At 55.4% G+C, this 14,857-nt stretch overlaps 1 protein-coding gene across 1 annotated transcript in view; it reads left to right on the top strand.

The window, feature by feature from the left end:
* Positions 1-14,857, top strand: part of F5 (coagulation factor V) — a 51,861-nt gene that overhangs the window by 24,625 nt on the left and 12,379 nt on the right. Inside the window, exons 9-18 of the mRNA XM_045838599.1 lie at positions 334-433; positions 872-1,083; positions 2,139-2,289; positions 3,057-3,269; positions 4,466-7,163; positions 8,707-8,881; positions 9,577-9,813; positions 10,682-10,892; positions 12,183-12,362; positions 13,999-14,115. Coding sequence (XP_045694555.1) covers positions 334-433; positions 872-1,083; positions 2,139-2,289; positions 3,057-3,269; positions 4,466-7,163; positions 8,707-8,881; positions 9,577-9,813; positions 10,682-10,892; positions 12,183-12,362; positions 13,999-14,115 — 4,294 coding nt within the window. The remainder of the gene's footprint in view (positions 1-333; positions 434-871; positions 1,084-2,138; positions 2,290-3,056; positions 3,270-4,465; positions 7,164-8,706; positions 8,882-9,576; positions 9,814-10,681; positions 10,893-12,182; positions 12,363-13,998; positions 14,116-14,857) is intronic.

Here is a 14,857-nt window from a genome sequence, read left to right as displayed (position 1 = left end):
GAAGGGGGTCGTGGCGTAGAGAGAAGAAGGAGCAGATTCCAAGGCAGATGCGGTCCAAGCTGAAAGAAGAGGGGAAGGGGGGTGGGCACCAGCTAGCAGAGGGCGGCATACTGCGAAGGGAATGTCACTTCCAAGGTCAGACTACGATGTGAGGTGAAACCCTCAAACACTTCTGTCGGGTGAGGGCACAGATTGCTGCTCAGATAAGCAGCTAGTTTGCACACACACACACACACACACACACACACATGCACACACACACACCATCCAACAAGTGAATGTGCAGAGTGAACATCTTACACCCCGAATCACCAATCTGTGTTACCTTTGTAGATCGTGTTCAAAAACATGGCCAGCCGCCCCTACAGCATTTACCCTCACGGAGTGACCTTCTCCCCTGTTGAAGAGGAAACCAACTCTTCTTCCACTGAAGGTTTGAATCTTTCACGTCTACTGGCCTCTATGGTCTCTGAGAGGCTCCCTCCTTTTTCTACTCTCTCCCTTGCTTAGAAGTAGCACTTGTGCAGCCGGGGAAGGTATACGCCAGGGCAGACACGTGACCGGACCCCCTAGAAGTCACAAGGAAACCCTGCTCGCTGCAGGGACTTTGTCTACCGCACTAGTGACAAAACAGTGTCTTTTGTCAGGGACACAGCGACCCCTAGTGGAGCCAGATCTGCCAATTGCACACTACCCCGGGGTTCTCTTAAGTGGATCTTAATATAAAAAGAATATTCCTTCCCCGAAACTAATTGGTTGCAGTGAGAGCTCAATTATATTATTTATGCATCCTTCTGTTCATTTATTTATGTGTTCATCTTCATGAAATACCTCTGAAAGTGAGCACGACTGTGACTGGATTTTCTTGCAGGCGGCAACCCCATGGTCAAAGCGGTTCAGCCAGGGGAGACCTACACTTACAAGTGGAATATCCTGGAGTCCGACGAGCCCACAGAAAACGACGCCCAGTGCCTGACGAGGCCGTACTACAGTGCCGTGGACGTCACCAGGGACCTCGCCTCGGGGCTGATAGGGCTGCTTCTGATCTGTAAGAGCAGGTCCCTGGACAAGCGAGGCATACAGGTATTTTGCCCTTGACGTGACCTTTCAGGAATCCCAGGAATTTCTCCTGGCTGGGACAGATTAGGTCTCCTTGCTAAACAGCAATGGGGCTCTTCCAGAGAGCAGAAAACATTGAGCAGTCCTCTTGAGCGGGATAACATTTATTCCTTGGGTAACTTTTTCGTCTTGTCTGTTTTCCCGTGGACTCTCTGCGGAGCAAAACCGTGTCTTGCTATCATTTCCAATTCCAGGTCTGCTGGTGTGTTCTGTGTGCTGAGCAAGCCACGTAGCCTCCCTTTGTTTCTGCCTTTTACGAAATGGGTAACACCCACGCTAAAGCTTTTACAGGCTTGTTTCAGGGCGCGGTGAGACACCACGCAGTCAAAGTGCAGGGCTCCGTACCGACCCTTGTCATTTTCGAGATCTTCACTAGAAAGAGATAAGAGAGATACACTGGAGACAGAGCTCCCGGTGAGACCGGACCTCAGTGATGGTCCATCTCTAGTGAGGCCGAATGATACAAAGATGTGGGTCTTTTGGCTTGGTCTTTACCGTGGAATAGCGTCCTATTATTAACGTAAAATTCACAGACAATCGGGCTAAGCTCTAACTCCAAAAGTTTCACCCCGAGGCATACAAGATAAATAAATATACACTTAGGGAAAGCAGAAACGAACATTTGGTAGAGCCTGATTTGGGGAGCTCGGGAAGGAAGCAGGTGGGGAGAGGTGGGGCGCCTTCCTGCCGCAGCCCCCTCCTCTCGAGTCCTCGGCCCAGCCTGGGGTCAGGGATCAGGCGGAAAGGTGTTCGGTCACAGAGGTAAACAGAGTTGCAGCTGCCCCGACAAACGGAATTTTCCTCTCAGGCCGCTTCGGTCTCAGGGTGTTCTGACCTTCCCCGCTTGCTTTCGGGGAATGCCTTTTCTAACGAGGGCTCTGTGCCCGCTGGTCTCTAGCAAACGCCCGCATGCATGGCTCCGGCGGGGCCCCGAGGACGTGCCTGCCCCTTCGGTGCCCGGCGCCGCGGGGAGTCGGCGGCTGGCACGGCAGCCACTGAGCCCGGCGCCTCCCCCGCAGCGGGCGGCGGACATCGAGCAGCAGGCCGTGTTCGCCGTGTTCGACGAGAACCGGAGCTGGTACATCGAGGACAACATCAACAAGTTCTGCGCGAGCCCCGAGAAGGTGGACCGGGCCAACCCCAAGTTTTACGAGTCCAACATCATGAGCAGTAAGTGGCGGCGCCCCCCTGCGGGGGGAGCACGGCGGTGTCCGGAGGCAACCACAGTTAGAACCACCGGCTGGCCTCTCGGCCTCACCGCAGCCGGGGCCCGGTGATGAGCTGACCTAAATGGTGACATTGGGGGCAGCCGTTTCACTGCAGGACGCCCAAAGCTTCTTATTTGCACACGTCTTCTGGGTCTCCTGCTGCGAGTGTGTGTGTGTGTGTGTGTGTGTGTGTGTGTGTGCGTGTGCCGGTGGGCACGCCCCAGGCAGGGAAGAGCAGGCGAGGGGCCGGAGCAGCGAAGCAAAGGGCGTCGGGTCCCGGTCAGTGGGGCCTGGGGTGCAGAGTGGGTGCAAGGGGGGTACCCTACAGCCAGGGCAAAAACAAGGTAAGTAATTCCAGACTGGACTTTCACATCACGCTGAGGACGTGCGTGTGGGGGGAGGAGCCAGGAGTTTTGCAAGGGCACTCCATGACGTGGCCCGGGGCACTCCATGACGTGGTCCGCAGCGCGCAGCGAGAAGTGCCGGGCAGCAGGGGTTCCCTGAGCCCTGGCTCGGGCCTGCGCTGCCGTTCGAGGTTCAGGGTCCAGAGCCTCTGCGGTGGGGAGTCCGCGTGTGATCTTCCCATCACGTGTCAGAGCTGGTGAAGCTCACCCCAGGTACCCTCGGCCTCGGTGCAACCGATCAGCACGGGGGCGTTCGTTTTGGGGGCGGCACACGCGCCTCCTGGGGGGCGCAGGCCTGGCGTTCTCACGGGTCTGACTCTTGCAGCCATCAACGGCTACGTGCCCGAGAGCATATCCACGCTGGGCTTCTGCTTTGACGACACCGTCCAGTGGCACTTCTGCAGCGTGGGGACCCAGGATGACGTTCTGACCGTCCACTTCACCGGGCACTCCTTCGTCTACGGCAAGAGGCATGAGGACACTCTGGCCCTCTTTCCCATGAGCGGGGAGTCTGTGACCGTCACGATGGATAACGTAGGTAAGGGCCTGGCTGCAGAGAGAGGACCCCCCCCCGAGGTCTCTGAAGGTCCGCTGTGGCCCTCTGGACCCCGCAGCTCCTGGGTTCACCCCCCTCTGCTGCCCTGCAGACTGTCCTTTCAGTACTCGTCCTGATTTCTGTCTGGGGAGTTCACGACCTCCGTGGGGCCAGCCCTTTCGTGTGAGTCCCACCTGCCCTGCTCTGGGCTGAGAGCTCAGCAAAAAACACATATCCACAGAAAGATACAGCACCACTTTGAGGAGGAAGCATCAGTATTCGGTCGCAAAAGAAAATTTCTTTGATCAGCATGCCCTTCTTGGTTTTTTAAAGACAGCCGGCCCCACTGGGCTCAGTGGTCACCGGAGACAGGGCCTTAGAGGCTGGCCTCGGGGCCGCACAGTGTCCTGGAAGGCACGAGGGCTTTGGAGGTCACCAGACCTGGGTTCCCATCCGGCCCTGCCACTCGGTATCTCTGCGACCCTGGGCAGGTGCCTTGCCCTCCCTGAGCCTCCGCTCATTCATCTGAAAGAAGCAGACTAGCAGCACCTTGCAGAGGTGCTTTGATCATTGATTCTACTGTGCGCTAAGTCTCCAGCACTCAGGGGATGCTCGACGAGCGGTAACTATGGGGGACTTCCCAGGAAATCCCCTGTGTGCCAGCAGATCACAGCATTTCAAAGAGGTTCAAAACTGCCCTGGGCCCACGAGAATTATTGGTCACTTGGAATGCCGAGATGTCCCTGATTTCTGGGGGCAGATGTCGCCACCCTCCCCCTGAGCCCCAGTTCCAAATGAGATGTACAGCTCGCAAGAGGTACATGATTTTCAGAGTTCACTTTATTCTCAATTCATCCCTTTTAAAATATGCTCTAACATAGCAGCTCGACAACTATCTCTACTAAGAAGTTTTTCCTCCCTACTCTCCACTGACCGATATGTTTGGTCTGCATTCTGTTAAACCAGGTGAGTGTCCTGATCACCCGCTTGGACATCACAGCAATGTCAGAGGGCCTGAAAGTGTCCTAAGCACTTGACGTTCCTCAGTTTGTCTCCTCGGGGCCCTGTGCACTGGGAATCCACAGTCTGCAGGGCAGTGGGGTCCACAGACGACCCGGCTGTTACCTGCCACCACGCCTGTGAGGGGTTTTGTGTCTTTTCCCGGACTTAGGGCTCCCCATCCTGTCTCCCTTCCGTAGGAACCTGGATGTTAACCACCATGAATTCTAATCCAAGAAGCAGAAACCTGAGGCTGAGATTCAGGGACGTGAAGTGTATCTGGGATGACAGCGAAGATGACTATGTCATATACGAACCTCCGTCTGCATCCATGACGACACGGAAAATGCGCGACTTTCCAGAAGACCGTGGGGCGGACGAGGACGCTGACTATGATGAACAGGACAGACTGGCTTTAGAACTGGGACTGAGGTCATTCAGGAACGCACCCCTGAATCCACAGGGGGACGAGTTCAATCTCACTGCCCTGGCCCTGGACAACAGCTCTGAACTCGCGCCTCCAAGTACTGCTATGGCTGTTGGTCCAAATTCTTCTTCCCCGAGTAACAAGAGCGGGCTCGTGGCCAGTCCCTTTGCAGAAGCTCACGAAACCCTTCCTCACCCCGAAACCACCACAGCCGGCCCCCCCATGGGACGCAGCTCAGAAAAGACCGCAGATCGCAACCCTCCCGCAGCAGAGCGCTCCAGCCCCTACTCTGAAGACCCTCGGGAGGACCCTGTACAGTCGATTGTCACGGAGATAAGCCTCCTTCCGCCTGGGGCAGAAGGACTGACAGGTCAAGGACACGCTACAAGCAACGGATTCCAGGCAGGAAGAGACGGACAGGCCGGGCACAAGTTCTCCCAGATGGAATTTCTAGAACATATAACCGGGAGACAGGCAAGCCAAGACAGCCCTTCTTCCGAGACAGAGCCCTGGGAGGACCTCCCCAGTGACCTGCTACTCTTGCAACAGGAGACGCCATCTAAGACTTTGAACGGGAAATGGCATTTGGTTTCTGAAAAGGGGAGCTACGAGGTCATCCCAGAGGCGGATAAAGATGCGGCTGTTAGTAACCCCCAGAATGCCTCAGGGCCCTGGGCGGGGAGCGTCCCTCCTCCAAACAAGCATGATGGACATCAGAGTGGCCGCCCAAAGTTTTATGGCGTTAGACATAAATATCCACGACTCAGGCAGGGAGGGAGGAGCAGCCGACCGAAGAACAGCACCGCTTTAATCTGGACACGAAGGAAGAAGTTCGCACGCCGCACCCCGTTCTCTCCAAGGAGCTTCCGCCCCCTCGGAGGGGCGGCCGACGGCACGCGCTCCGACTCACGTCCCACGTCCAACGAGTCGTCGCTCCCCGAGCTCCTGCACCAGCCGCTCACCCCTGCGGACCTCAGCCCGGTGGCCTCACGGCCCGACCCCAGTGGGAGCCCCCCGAACGGCACCGGTCAGACAGGCCTCTCGCCGGACGTTCCGTGGACAGCAGCCCCAGAAGAGCGCGACCACCGGCTCCCCCTCCCAGGCCCTGATCCAACGTACTTCCCTGCAGAGCCCAGGCACGGGCCTTCTCCAGAGCCCGGCCAGGCGTTCAGCTCTGACCTAAGACACCAGCCCTCCCCCGAGGACTCTGGACAAACGTCTCCGTCCTTGGAACTTGAAGTCTGGCAGACGGCCATCTCCCCGGACCTCACCCACCTGCCCCCGTCTCCAGAGCCCAGTCAGACAAACCTCTCCCCGGGACTCAGCCTGAAGACTCTCTCTCCTGACCTCGGCCAGACAACCCTTGCCCCTGACCTTGGTCAGACAACCGTTTCCCCTGACCTTGGTCAGGTGGCCCTCTCCCCAGACCTCAGCCAAGATGCTCTCTCCCCAGACGTCAACCAGACGACCCTCTCCCCAGACCTCAGCCAGGAAACTGACTCCCCAGACCTCAGCCAGGAGACCCTCTCCCCAGACCTCGGCCAGGAGACCCTCTCCCCAGACCTCAGCCAGGAGACCGACTCCCCAGACCTCAGCCAGACGACCCTCTCCCCAGACCTCGGCCAGGAGACCCTCTCCCCAGACCTCAGCCAGGAGACTGACTCCCCAGACCTCGGCCAGGAGACCCTCTCCCCAGACCTCAGCCAGGAGACTGACTCCCCAGACCTCGGCCAGGAGACCCTCTCCCCAGACCTCAGCCAGACGACCCTCTCCCCAGACCTCGGCCAGGAGACCCTCTCCCCAGACCTCAGCCAGGAGACTGACTCCCCAGACCTCGGCCAGGAGACCCTCTCCCCAGACCTCACCCAGACGACCCTCTCCCCAGACCTCGGCCAGGAGACTGACTCCCCAGACCTCGGCCAGGAGACCCTCTCCCCAGACCTCAGCCAGACAACCCTCTCCCCAGACCTCGGCCAGGAGACCCTCTCCCCAGACCTTGGCCAGACCACCCTCTCCCCAGACCTCACACAGACGACCCTTCCTCCTGCTGTCTGGCAGACATCAGCCCCTCCAGACCTTGATCAGACACCCGACACTTCTGAACCTGCTCAGACTGTTCCTTATTCAGACTTCGGTCACTTGCCATCTCCTCAACCGTCTCCTCCACGAAATGACACTTTTCTAACAAAGGAGTTTAACCTACCGTTTGTGCTTGGCTTCAGCGGAGACGACGGAGATTACATTGAGATGATACCAAGCGAGAGGGAAGAGAGCGATGAAAACGACTCTTACGAATTTGGCCACGTGGCCTATGACGACCCCTACCAAACCGACACGAGGACGGACGTGAACTCCTCCAGAAACCCGGACAGCATCGCAGAATGGTACCTCCGGAGCAACAACGGGAACAGGAAATACTATTATATTGCTGCTGAAGAAATATCCTGGGACTACTCAAAATCTGCACAAAGGTTTGGCCAGTTTTCTCCTCGAGTTTTTTTTTTTTTCCCCCACTTACTGATTAAAAAAAAAGTCCTAGGAGATAATTCTGGGCAAACTAGCTAAGTATAATTGAGTTCTCCTGTTGCAACTTGGCTCACACTGTTTCCTTTGCCAGTTCCAAGATTAGCCGCTCCGGGCAGCATCTGGACAGCATACAGACAGCCACTGTAAGGCGTCTGTGACGCTCTGTGGCTCAATAGGCCCACACTCTCTCTTCTCCTCCATCACGCGTGTCCCTGCTGTCTCCTCGGGCTCCAGGGCAGAGCCCAGCCCTCCACAGCCATCCGCTCATCAGTGTGACTTCATTGACGTTAGCTTACGTCCCAGTTTGTGATATAGAAATTTCCTTTTGCCTTTGCTTGTTTACCAGGTTTAAACATTGTCTCCAGATCCATGTAAAGTGGATGGCATCTTTGTGAAGTTTAATCCAAACTGCAGGAAATTCTAATAGCGGGGGCCAAGCATGTAAACTAGCTTAGAAACAAAGAAAACAGTGCCACCCACTGTTCGGGCGTGCAGGCGGTTTTCGTCCCCGCGCGTTCTGTGAGACTGGGTGTTATGCTTCGAGTCTGGAGGGACGAGGTTGGTGGGGCAGAAAGGCTGAGAGCAGGGCAGAGTGGGGTCACCTGCTGATGGCTCATGCTGTGGAACAAAGGGTGTGAGACGGACGGACCAGCCTGTGTTTGCACGGGCTGCGGAAATTCAAGGTCGGTGGGAAAATCTGACGTGCTCTGGCCCCAGACAGAGCCGTGGGTGGGCTGCGTGAGGAGTCATGTGACTGAACAAAAGAAATGTGAGAAGTGTGGCTACTTTCAGATTATAGAACACGCATCCATCCAGCGGCCTTCACAGAGGTGGCCTTCTAAGGCAGCTGACCCTCGTCACCTAGCCCTAAGCCCTGGGCGTTGTCCCATTCCGTGGCTTTGTCTGCTTCTGATATTAAAATCTGCTAGGTTAATATGGGGCTATATTTGTCCATTGATACATTGAACAAAAATTAAGTGCTAATTAATCTGCTAGGCCCTGGGAATAAAATGATGAGCTAATGAGGCACAACCCCAGACTCCATGGAGCCTTTACTCTAGTGGCAGAGTCAGATGTTAGCAGATAATCACACAACTCAATGACACACCATTTACCATGCATAAAAATGCTGTAAGAATGTCACGGGATTTTACTGTGTATACCACGTAGTAACACTGTAGGCACGGAGGAATGCTATAAAGAGATTCAACCTGGTCTAAAGGCTCATAGGAGGGTTTTCCTGAGAAATAATAAGGGAGCTGGCAGCTGGCTATCTGCTGGCTTGTGTTTTCAGGGCCTTATATTTTCATTCATTCGTTTGCCAAACACGTATCCAGACAGAGATTCCAGGCGGCGTTCCAGACGCAGAGAATAGCATGAGCGAGGCCCTGTGCTGGGTGCCACATTCAGAGACGGAGATCATCCCCTCAGTTCTTGAAATGGCCTTTAGTTCGTTCTTGTAGAGAAATCCTGTTATTACCGTTTCAGTGAAACGGACGGTGAAGACGATGATGTCGTTCCGGAAGGCACCGTGTACAAGAAAGTCGTTTTCCGCAAGTACCTCGACAGCACCTTTACCCAGCGGGACCCTCGGGGAGAGTACGAAGAGCATCTGGGCATCCTTGGTCCTGTTATTAGAGCTGAGGTGGACGACGTTATCCAGGTGAGTCGCCTTCAGGGCAGTGCTGAGGTCATCCGAGGAGTGCCCGCAAGCACCACAGGGTCGTCAAGGGGAAGGCGGCAAGAAAGAGCTATAGGTGACTTACTTATTTTCCGAAATCAACAAATAATGACACTTCTTCTCCACGACAGCTTGCCAAGTAAGCTGCTGATCCTCAAGAACAGAAAATAACCTTATGACTTTGTTTCTCCCCCTGCTGAGCTCCTGCTCCTTCAATAAGGGCCAGTGCCGTTTTCCCCATGAGTAACTTTCTTTAACCCCCCAGCCCTCCCTACACAGTCGGCCCAACGGCCCCTCCCAAGCACTGCCCTCTAACCCCATTCACACTTGGTTTACCACACCTTTTGTCCCCAGATTTTAACGTGTCCCCAGATTTTAACTTGAATCCACAGGTGCGTGTCTCTCTTCACCAGCAGGCAGAGGGCTTATCGTGAGCAAGAGTCAAGCCCCTTGACCTTCAGACCCGCGGCACCTGTCATTAGCGTTGCATTGGTAGATAATGTCAATACTTCTGCTGTGAGCCTGGGAACGGACATGTTTTGGTCTTTCCGGGGAAAACTACCCGGGCCCTATCTCAGGGGATGGTTGCAAAAACTAGATGAAATAATGTACGTAAGTTACACGGCAACTGCGTTCTTGTGACGTCCAAGGACGTTGTGGGTCATTGTTTCTTACAGGTGCGCTTCAAAAATTTAGCATCCAGACCGTATTCTCTGCACGCCCACGGGCTGTCCTACGAGAAATCATCGGAGGGGAAGACTTACGAAGACGACTCCCCCGAGTGGTTCAAGGAGGACAACGCGATCCAGCCCAACCGCAGTTACACCTACGTGTGGCACGCCACGGGGAGGTCGGGGCCCGAGAGCCCCGGCTCCGCCTGCCGGGCCTGGGCCTACTACTCAGCCGTGAACACGGTAGGCTCCCCGGGGTTAGTCGGGTCCCTAGCCTGGGCCCGCTACGCGGAGGGGTCAAGACGACTTCTTGTTGAATGTCCGCCTTGCGTGCGACCTGTGAGGAGGGTGTAAGGATGGCGGTCCCCCCTCTAGAGCTACCGCAGCCAGGGACGGTCCCTGCGCACCTGCAGGTGACAATGAGAGAGAAGCGCTGGCTCAGCGGAGAGGAGCGGGGGCTGCTGAAACGGCTGGCCCCTCTCGGAGGGGCTGCCTTTCTAGAGGAAGACGTCCCCTTGCAACCTCCGTGAACAAGGGCGGGCTTTCTCCTCCGCCGTGTCTGGGGAGGAGCGGCAAAGTCCAGCAGCCTCCTCCGTCTCGGGCGTGGGAGAGAGAGCCCAGGCCTGGACTGCCGTTCCTGCCCTGCCCCTTACCGTGGGGCCCCAGGACAGTTTGCTGGCCTCTCTCGGCCTCGGTGTCCTCAGTTAAAAATGAGGTGACGACGGTACATAGCACATAGTAGGCCCCTGGTAAGTTTGTTTAATAAGTGAATTCTTTTTTACCGTATAGGGTTGTTAGCAGAATTACATAAGAAGCTATCAGCAAAATATGTACTATGGTAGTAAATGCTCGATAAATAGTATGTGTGATAGTATCCGTATTATCATAATCATTATCACTACCACCACATCAAGATAAACAATTAGTCAAAGGAAGGGCGTAGGAATGCGATAGCATTAGAGGAATAGTATCTAGCCTTATGAAGCAACTTATTTGTAACCTTCAAGGCCAGAGCCTCTGAAGTTTCCTTTCATCCATGATCAGCGGCTGCTGGAAGAGCCAAGGCAATGCTGAGAGAGACCACGTCCCGTTTGTCCCCACTGTCTTCCAGGAGAAGGACATCCACTCGGGCCTGATAGGTCCCCTTCTGATCTGCCGGAAAGGGACGCTTCACAAGGAGAGCAAGATGCCCGTGGACACGCGAGAATTCGTCCTACTCTTCATGGTCTTTGACGAGAAGAAGAGCTGGTATTACGACAAGAAACCCCAAAGGTCCTGGAGACGCACGTCCTCCGAAGTAAAACACTCCCATGAGTTTCATGGTATTTCCCTCTGACCTTGCCCTTGATCTCTGAGCTAAATCACTCTGGGGGGCAGTGGCGCCCGCCCCTAGGTCTCCACAAGAGAAGGCAGGAGGTGCTTCTGCAGGGAACTAGGAGCTGCCACTAAAATTAGGTCCTCGCGTGCCTCGGGGGGCTGACGGGACCTGGCGGGGGACGCGGCAGGGGACGGAGAGGCGAGGAAGTCTGAAAGACAGACGCGAGGCTGCCGCAGCGCACGCCCAAACAAACCGGGAAAAAAGCCAGCGTGCGTCCGTGAAACACACATTGAACGGGAATTGTCAGCATTATCCTGCAACCTAAGTACATCACGAACCTGTTTCTTAACCTCTAGAGGAAGCTGTTTCTATAGTAGAAGTGGTCGCCCACGTGTCCCTTGTAAAATAGGAGTGGCTGCAGCCGTTTTAGCCTCTGGCGGTGCCCCAAAACCACTCGGCTAAAACGGGCAGCCCACACGGCCTCAGCTCCTCCCCCGCCGGCAATTCGCTGGCTTGGCTCCTGAAATTCCACCGCCGTTCCTTCGGCTGTAGAAGAATAAACAACAACAGAAATTTCCCTCACTTTAGTCCCTGTGAAGTGCAGGGTAGCACTAAGCTCTATCATTGAAACGTCGTATTATTGTTTAAGGTGATCAGATTCGCCAGGTGCTGCGCCAGGTCGCACACACACAACACACACACACACACACACACACACACACACACACACACACACACACACCTCGCTGAGGGGAGAGTGGGCAGGTCTCAGAAGCCCAGGCATCCAAGCCAGGAAGGGGCAGAGCAGTCACCCTACAAATGAGAGAATGAGCACGCACCACTCCAGCTGAGGGCGCAGCAAAGACGAAGTCCAGCTTCGGGGCTGCCTGCAGGTGTCTCTGACTGTAGGAGGCCGCAGGGTGGTGTGCTGCGTACCCCCTTCCTTGCGCCCCTCCCTGTAACCGCTGGAGTTCCCTCAGCCGGCTTGCTGACTAGTAGCCCAGGAGAACTGGAACTACGAATGGGAAGGATACATGGGCAAAGCACAGGGCAGGAGCGGTGGGAGGTCGGGGACCAGAGTGAGGAAGTGTGGAAAAGGGGGCTCGCCCACACTCTGCTGCAGGCTGTGGGAGAAGGAGTCGGCGGTCCTCGCTGACATCATGCCGCACAGGGGACCCAGCGTGGACCTGGCACGCGCGGAAGCTCGCTGATGGGCGGGGCCTCCTGGGTCCTCACCGGCCTCCCTCCTGGTGCGCACGGATCTGTAAGTGATTGCAGCTCTCCGTCCTTTCAGCCATCAACGGGATGGTCTACAACTTGCCCGGCCTGAGAATGTATGAGCAGGAGTGGGTGAGGCTGCACCTGTTGAACTTGGGCGGCTCCCGAGACATCCACGTGGTCCACTTCCATGGCCAGACCTTGCTGGAAAACGGCACGCGGCAGCACCAGTTAGGGGTCTGGCCGCTCCTTCCCGGTAAGGAGCTGGGCCCCGACAGGAGGTGCTGGCTACCAAGCGGCGAGAAGGCAGTCTTAGCATCTCTCGCTCTCCCTCACGCCCTCCCTGGGCATTTCCTTCTAGGGAGTCATGCACGGGCTCCGGGCGAGCCCACGCCCCGGAGCTGCGTACGGAGTGTGACAAAAGGCAGCTGGGGTGTGCACCGTTCGCAGCCCTGCGCTGGCTCAACGTGTGGTCCCAACTGGCTCTGCAGAAGGCGAGGAGGTCTCGTGCAGGCCGTTCCGAGCCACCGAGCCAGCAGGCGTCACGCAGGCCAGGTCGTAAGCAGATTACAGCGCGACTCCCACGGGGCTCAGGCAGCGTGTCACGGGGATTTTTGATTTCTTGCATTCTCCTCCTCACTCTGTCAGTCTGGTATCTCCCGGCGAGTGACTACAAGATTCTTAACCTTCAACCGACTTACAAGGCTGTTTAAAAAAATAAAATTCTTTTTAAAAAAAGATCGTAAAAACTAAAGAATAACAAGGGTATTTGGAGCCTTTCATGTGCAAAACTATGATAAGGTTTAAACAAACAAGCCATCTGAAAGGATCCTATTGTGCCAGTGAGTGATTTGTAGATATACGTGGGGAGGGCTGGGGGGAGGGCTGGATGCCACTGACTCTCGAAGCACAGTGGCATCATGGAAACCTGGGCAGCCAGCTGAAATGCCGGCGCTGACACAGACATTTTACTCCCAGAGACTTTAATCCTGAAGGTCCAGGGCCCCTTTATTCAAATCAGGGACAGAGCGGATTAGGGCAGACCCACTCCTTACTGTCCCCCGAGTGGGTGACCAGACCCGCCCGCCTCACCGGGGGCCTGCGCAGCAGCACTGAGAAGCTGGGTGGGCTGGCCCTTCAGCCCTGCAAACCCACACATGTGTGCTCGGGAGGGGGGCTGGAGGTCTTTATTAGGGTCTGAGGGGCATGACCACCGGCTGTTACCTTTTACCTGCAGCCTGGGAAAAGGCCACAGACTGCAGTGAGCAGATTTGAGTGTGCACTGGCAGGGGCAGTGGTCAGCAGCTGACCAGACAATCAGAGGTCTCAGGAATCGCATTCTTTCAGGGATGTGCTGAGCCCGTTTATGTATACTCCGTCCAACTATGTAAACTTGACCGGAAATTGGAAACATGGGAGAAGGGGTGTTTTATTTTAATTTTCTTCTATGAGAAAAGAAAAGCTAGTGAAACGAAGAGAGAGAAGGGAAATACGGACACTAGCTTCTCGGCCCAAGGCCGGGTCGTTCCAGGCTGCTTTGATCTCCAGGACTGCAGAGCCCCGCCCTGTGGGGGTGAACATGTGACGTTCAGATAAATGAAAGCTTCCTCCCACTAAGTAAGGGGTGCTCGAGATTTTTTCAAGGTCTGGGGCATTTACTGGTAGTTGTGCGTGTGGTGGTGGTGGTGGCGGCGGCGGTGGTGACAGTGACACTGTTGCTGTGATCTGTCAGTCACGCCTGGAGTCCTGTCTGGAAAGAAATGGAAAACTCTCTCAGTCCTAGTCTAAAGCTCCCAGTGATGCAGCGATGTTAGGACTCTCTGATGGCCGTCAGCCTGTGGGAACCCGTTAGTCTTTGAGGGTGTCATGTCGTCTTTCACGCTCTGTTTCAGGTTCATTTAAGACGCTTGAAATGAAGGCATCCAAACCAGGCTGGTGGCTCCTGGACACACAGGTCGGAGAAAACCAGAGGGCAGGGATGCGAACGCCCTTTCTCATCGTGGACAGAGGTATCGGCAAGGGCCGCGTGACCCTTTTAGCAGGAGAGCCCCGTTACTAGAATGTTACCTACTTTTAGATAGGAAATACTCAGCTGGGAACTCTGGTATCACAGAGACACACTCTGTAGCAGCGATTACTTGCATTCTGGCCGCGGTCTGATTAGGCCACAAATATCAGTCATCGAGGGAACGTGAGCCAAAGGGTTCAGCCCGAAGGCACGCCTCCCCCTCAGGGAGCCAGTATAAGGCACCCTCCTTCGTGACCTGTGACCCATGGGAAAGTACGTGGAAGAAACTGTCCAGACCCCTGGCAGAGAGCAGGAAAAAGATAAGAGGAGTCCAGCAATAACCAATGGAGTCACTGAACTTGGCCTCCCAGTATTTGAGAAAAAATGTCCCTCTGTCTGTCCAGCCAGCCAGCATTGGTTAAGCAGCCGCTGAGCACCAAGCACTGTGCTGACATCCAGATGGCTCAGAGGCTGGTATTCCCTTAGCTGGTATTACCGTTCAGGTGAACTTTTTTGCAACGTAGTCTTTTGAGGGCTAGTGCTTAATGTTGTAACGTGGCTTATTTTAAGGTTTAAGCAAATGGAAACCAGTTTAAAAACTAATCGTATTTCGAGCCCTGGCTGGCGTAGCTCAGTGGATTGAGCGCAGGCTGCGAACCAAAGTGTCGCAGGTTCGATTCCCAGCCAGGGTACATGCCTGGGTTGCAGGCCATAACCCCCAGCAACCGCACATTGAAGTTTCT

Source organism: Phyllostomus hastatus, unplaced genomic scaffold (assembly GCF_019186645.2).
Source record: "Phyllostomus hastatus isolate PE091 unplaced genomic scaffold, TTU_PhHast_1.1 phas_contig_283, whole genome shotgun sequence".
Classification (NCBI taxonomy): domain Eukaryota; kingdom Metazoa; phylum Chordata; class Mammalia; order Chiroptera; family Phyllostomidae; genus Phyllostomus; species Phyllostomus hastatus.
Note: the sequence above shows the minus strand (reverse complement) of the source record. Positions and strands in the feature narration are given on the sequence as shown.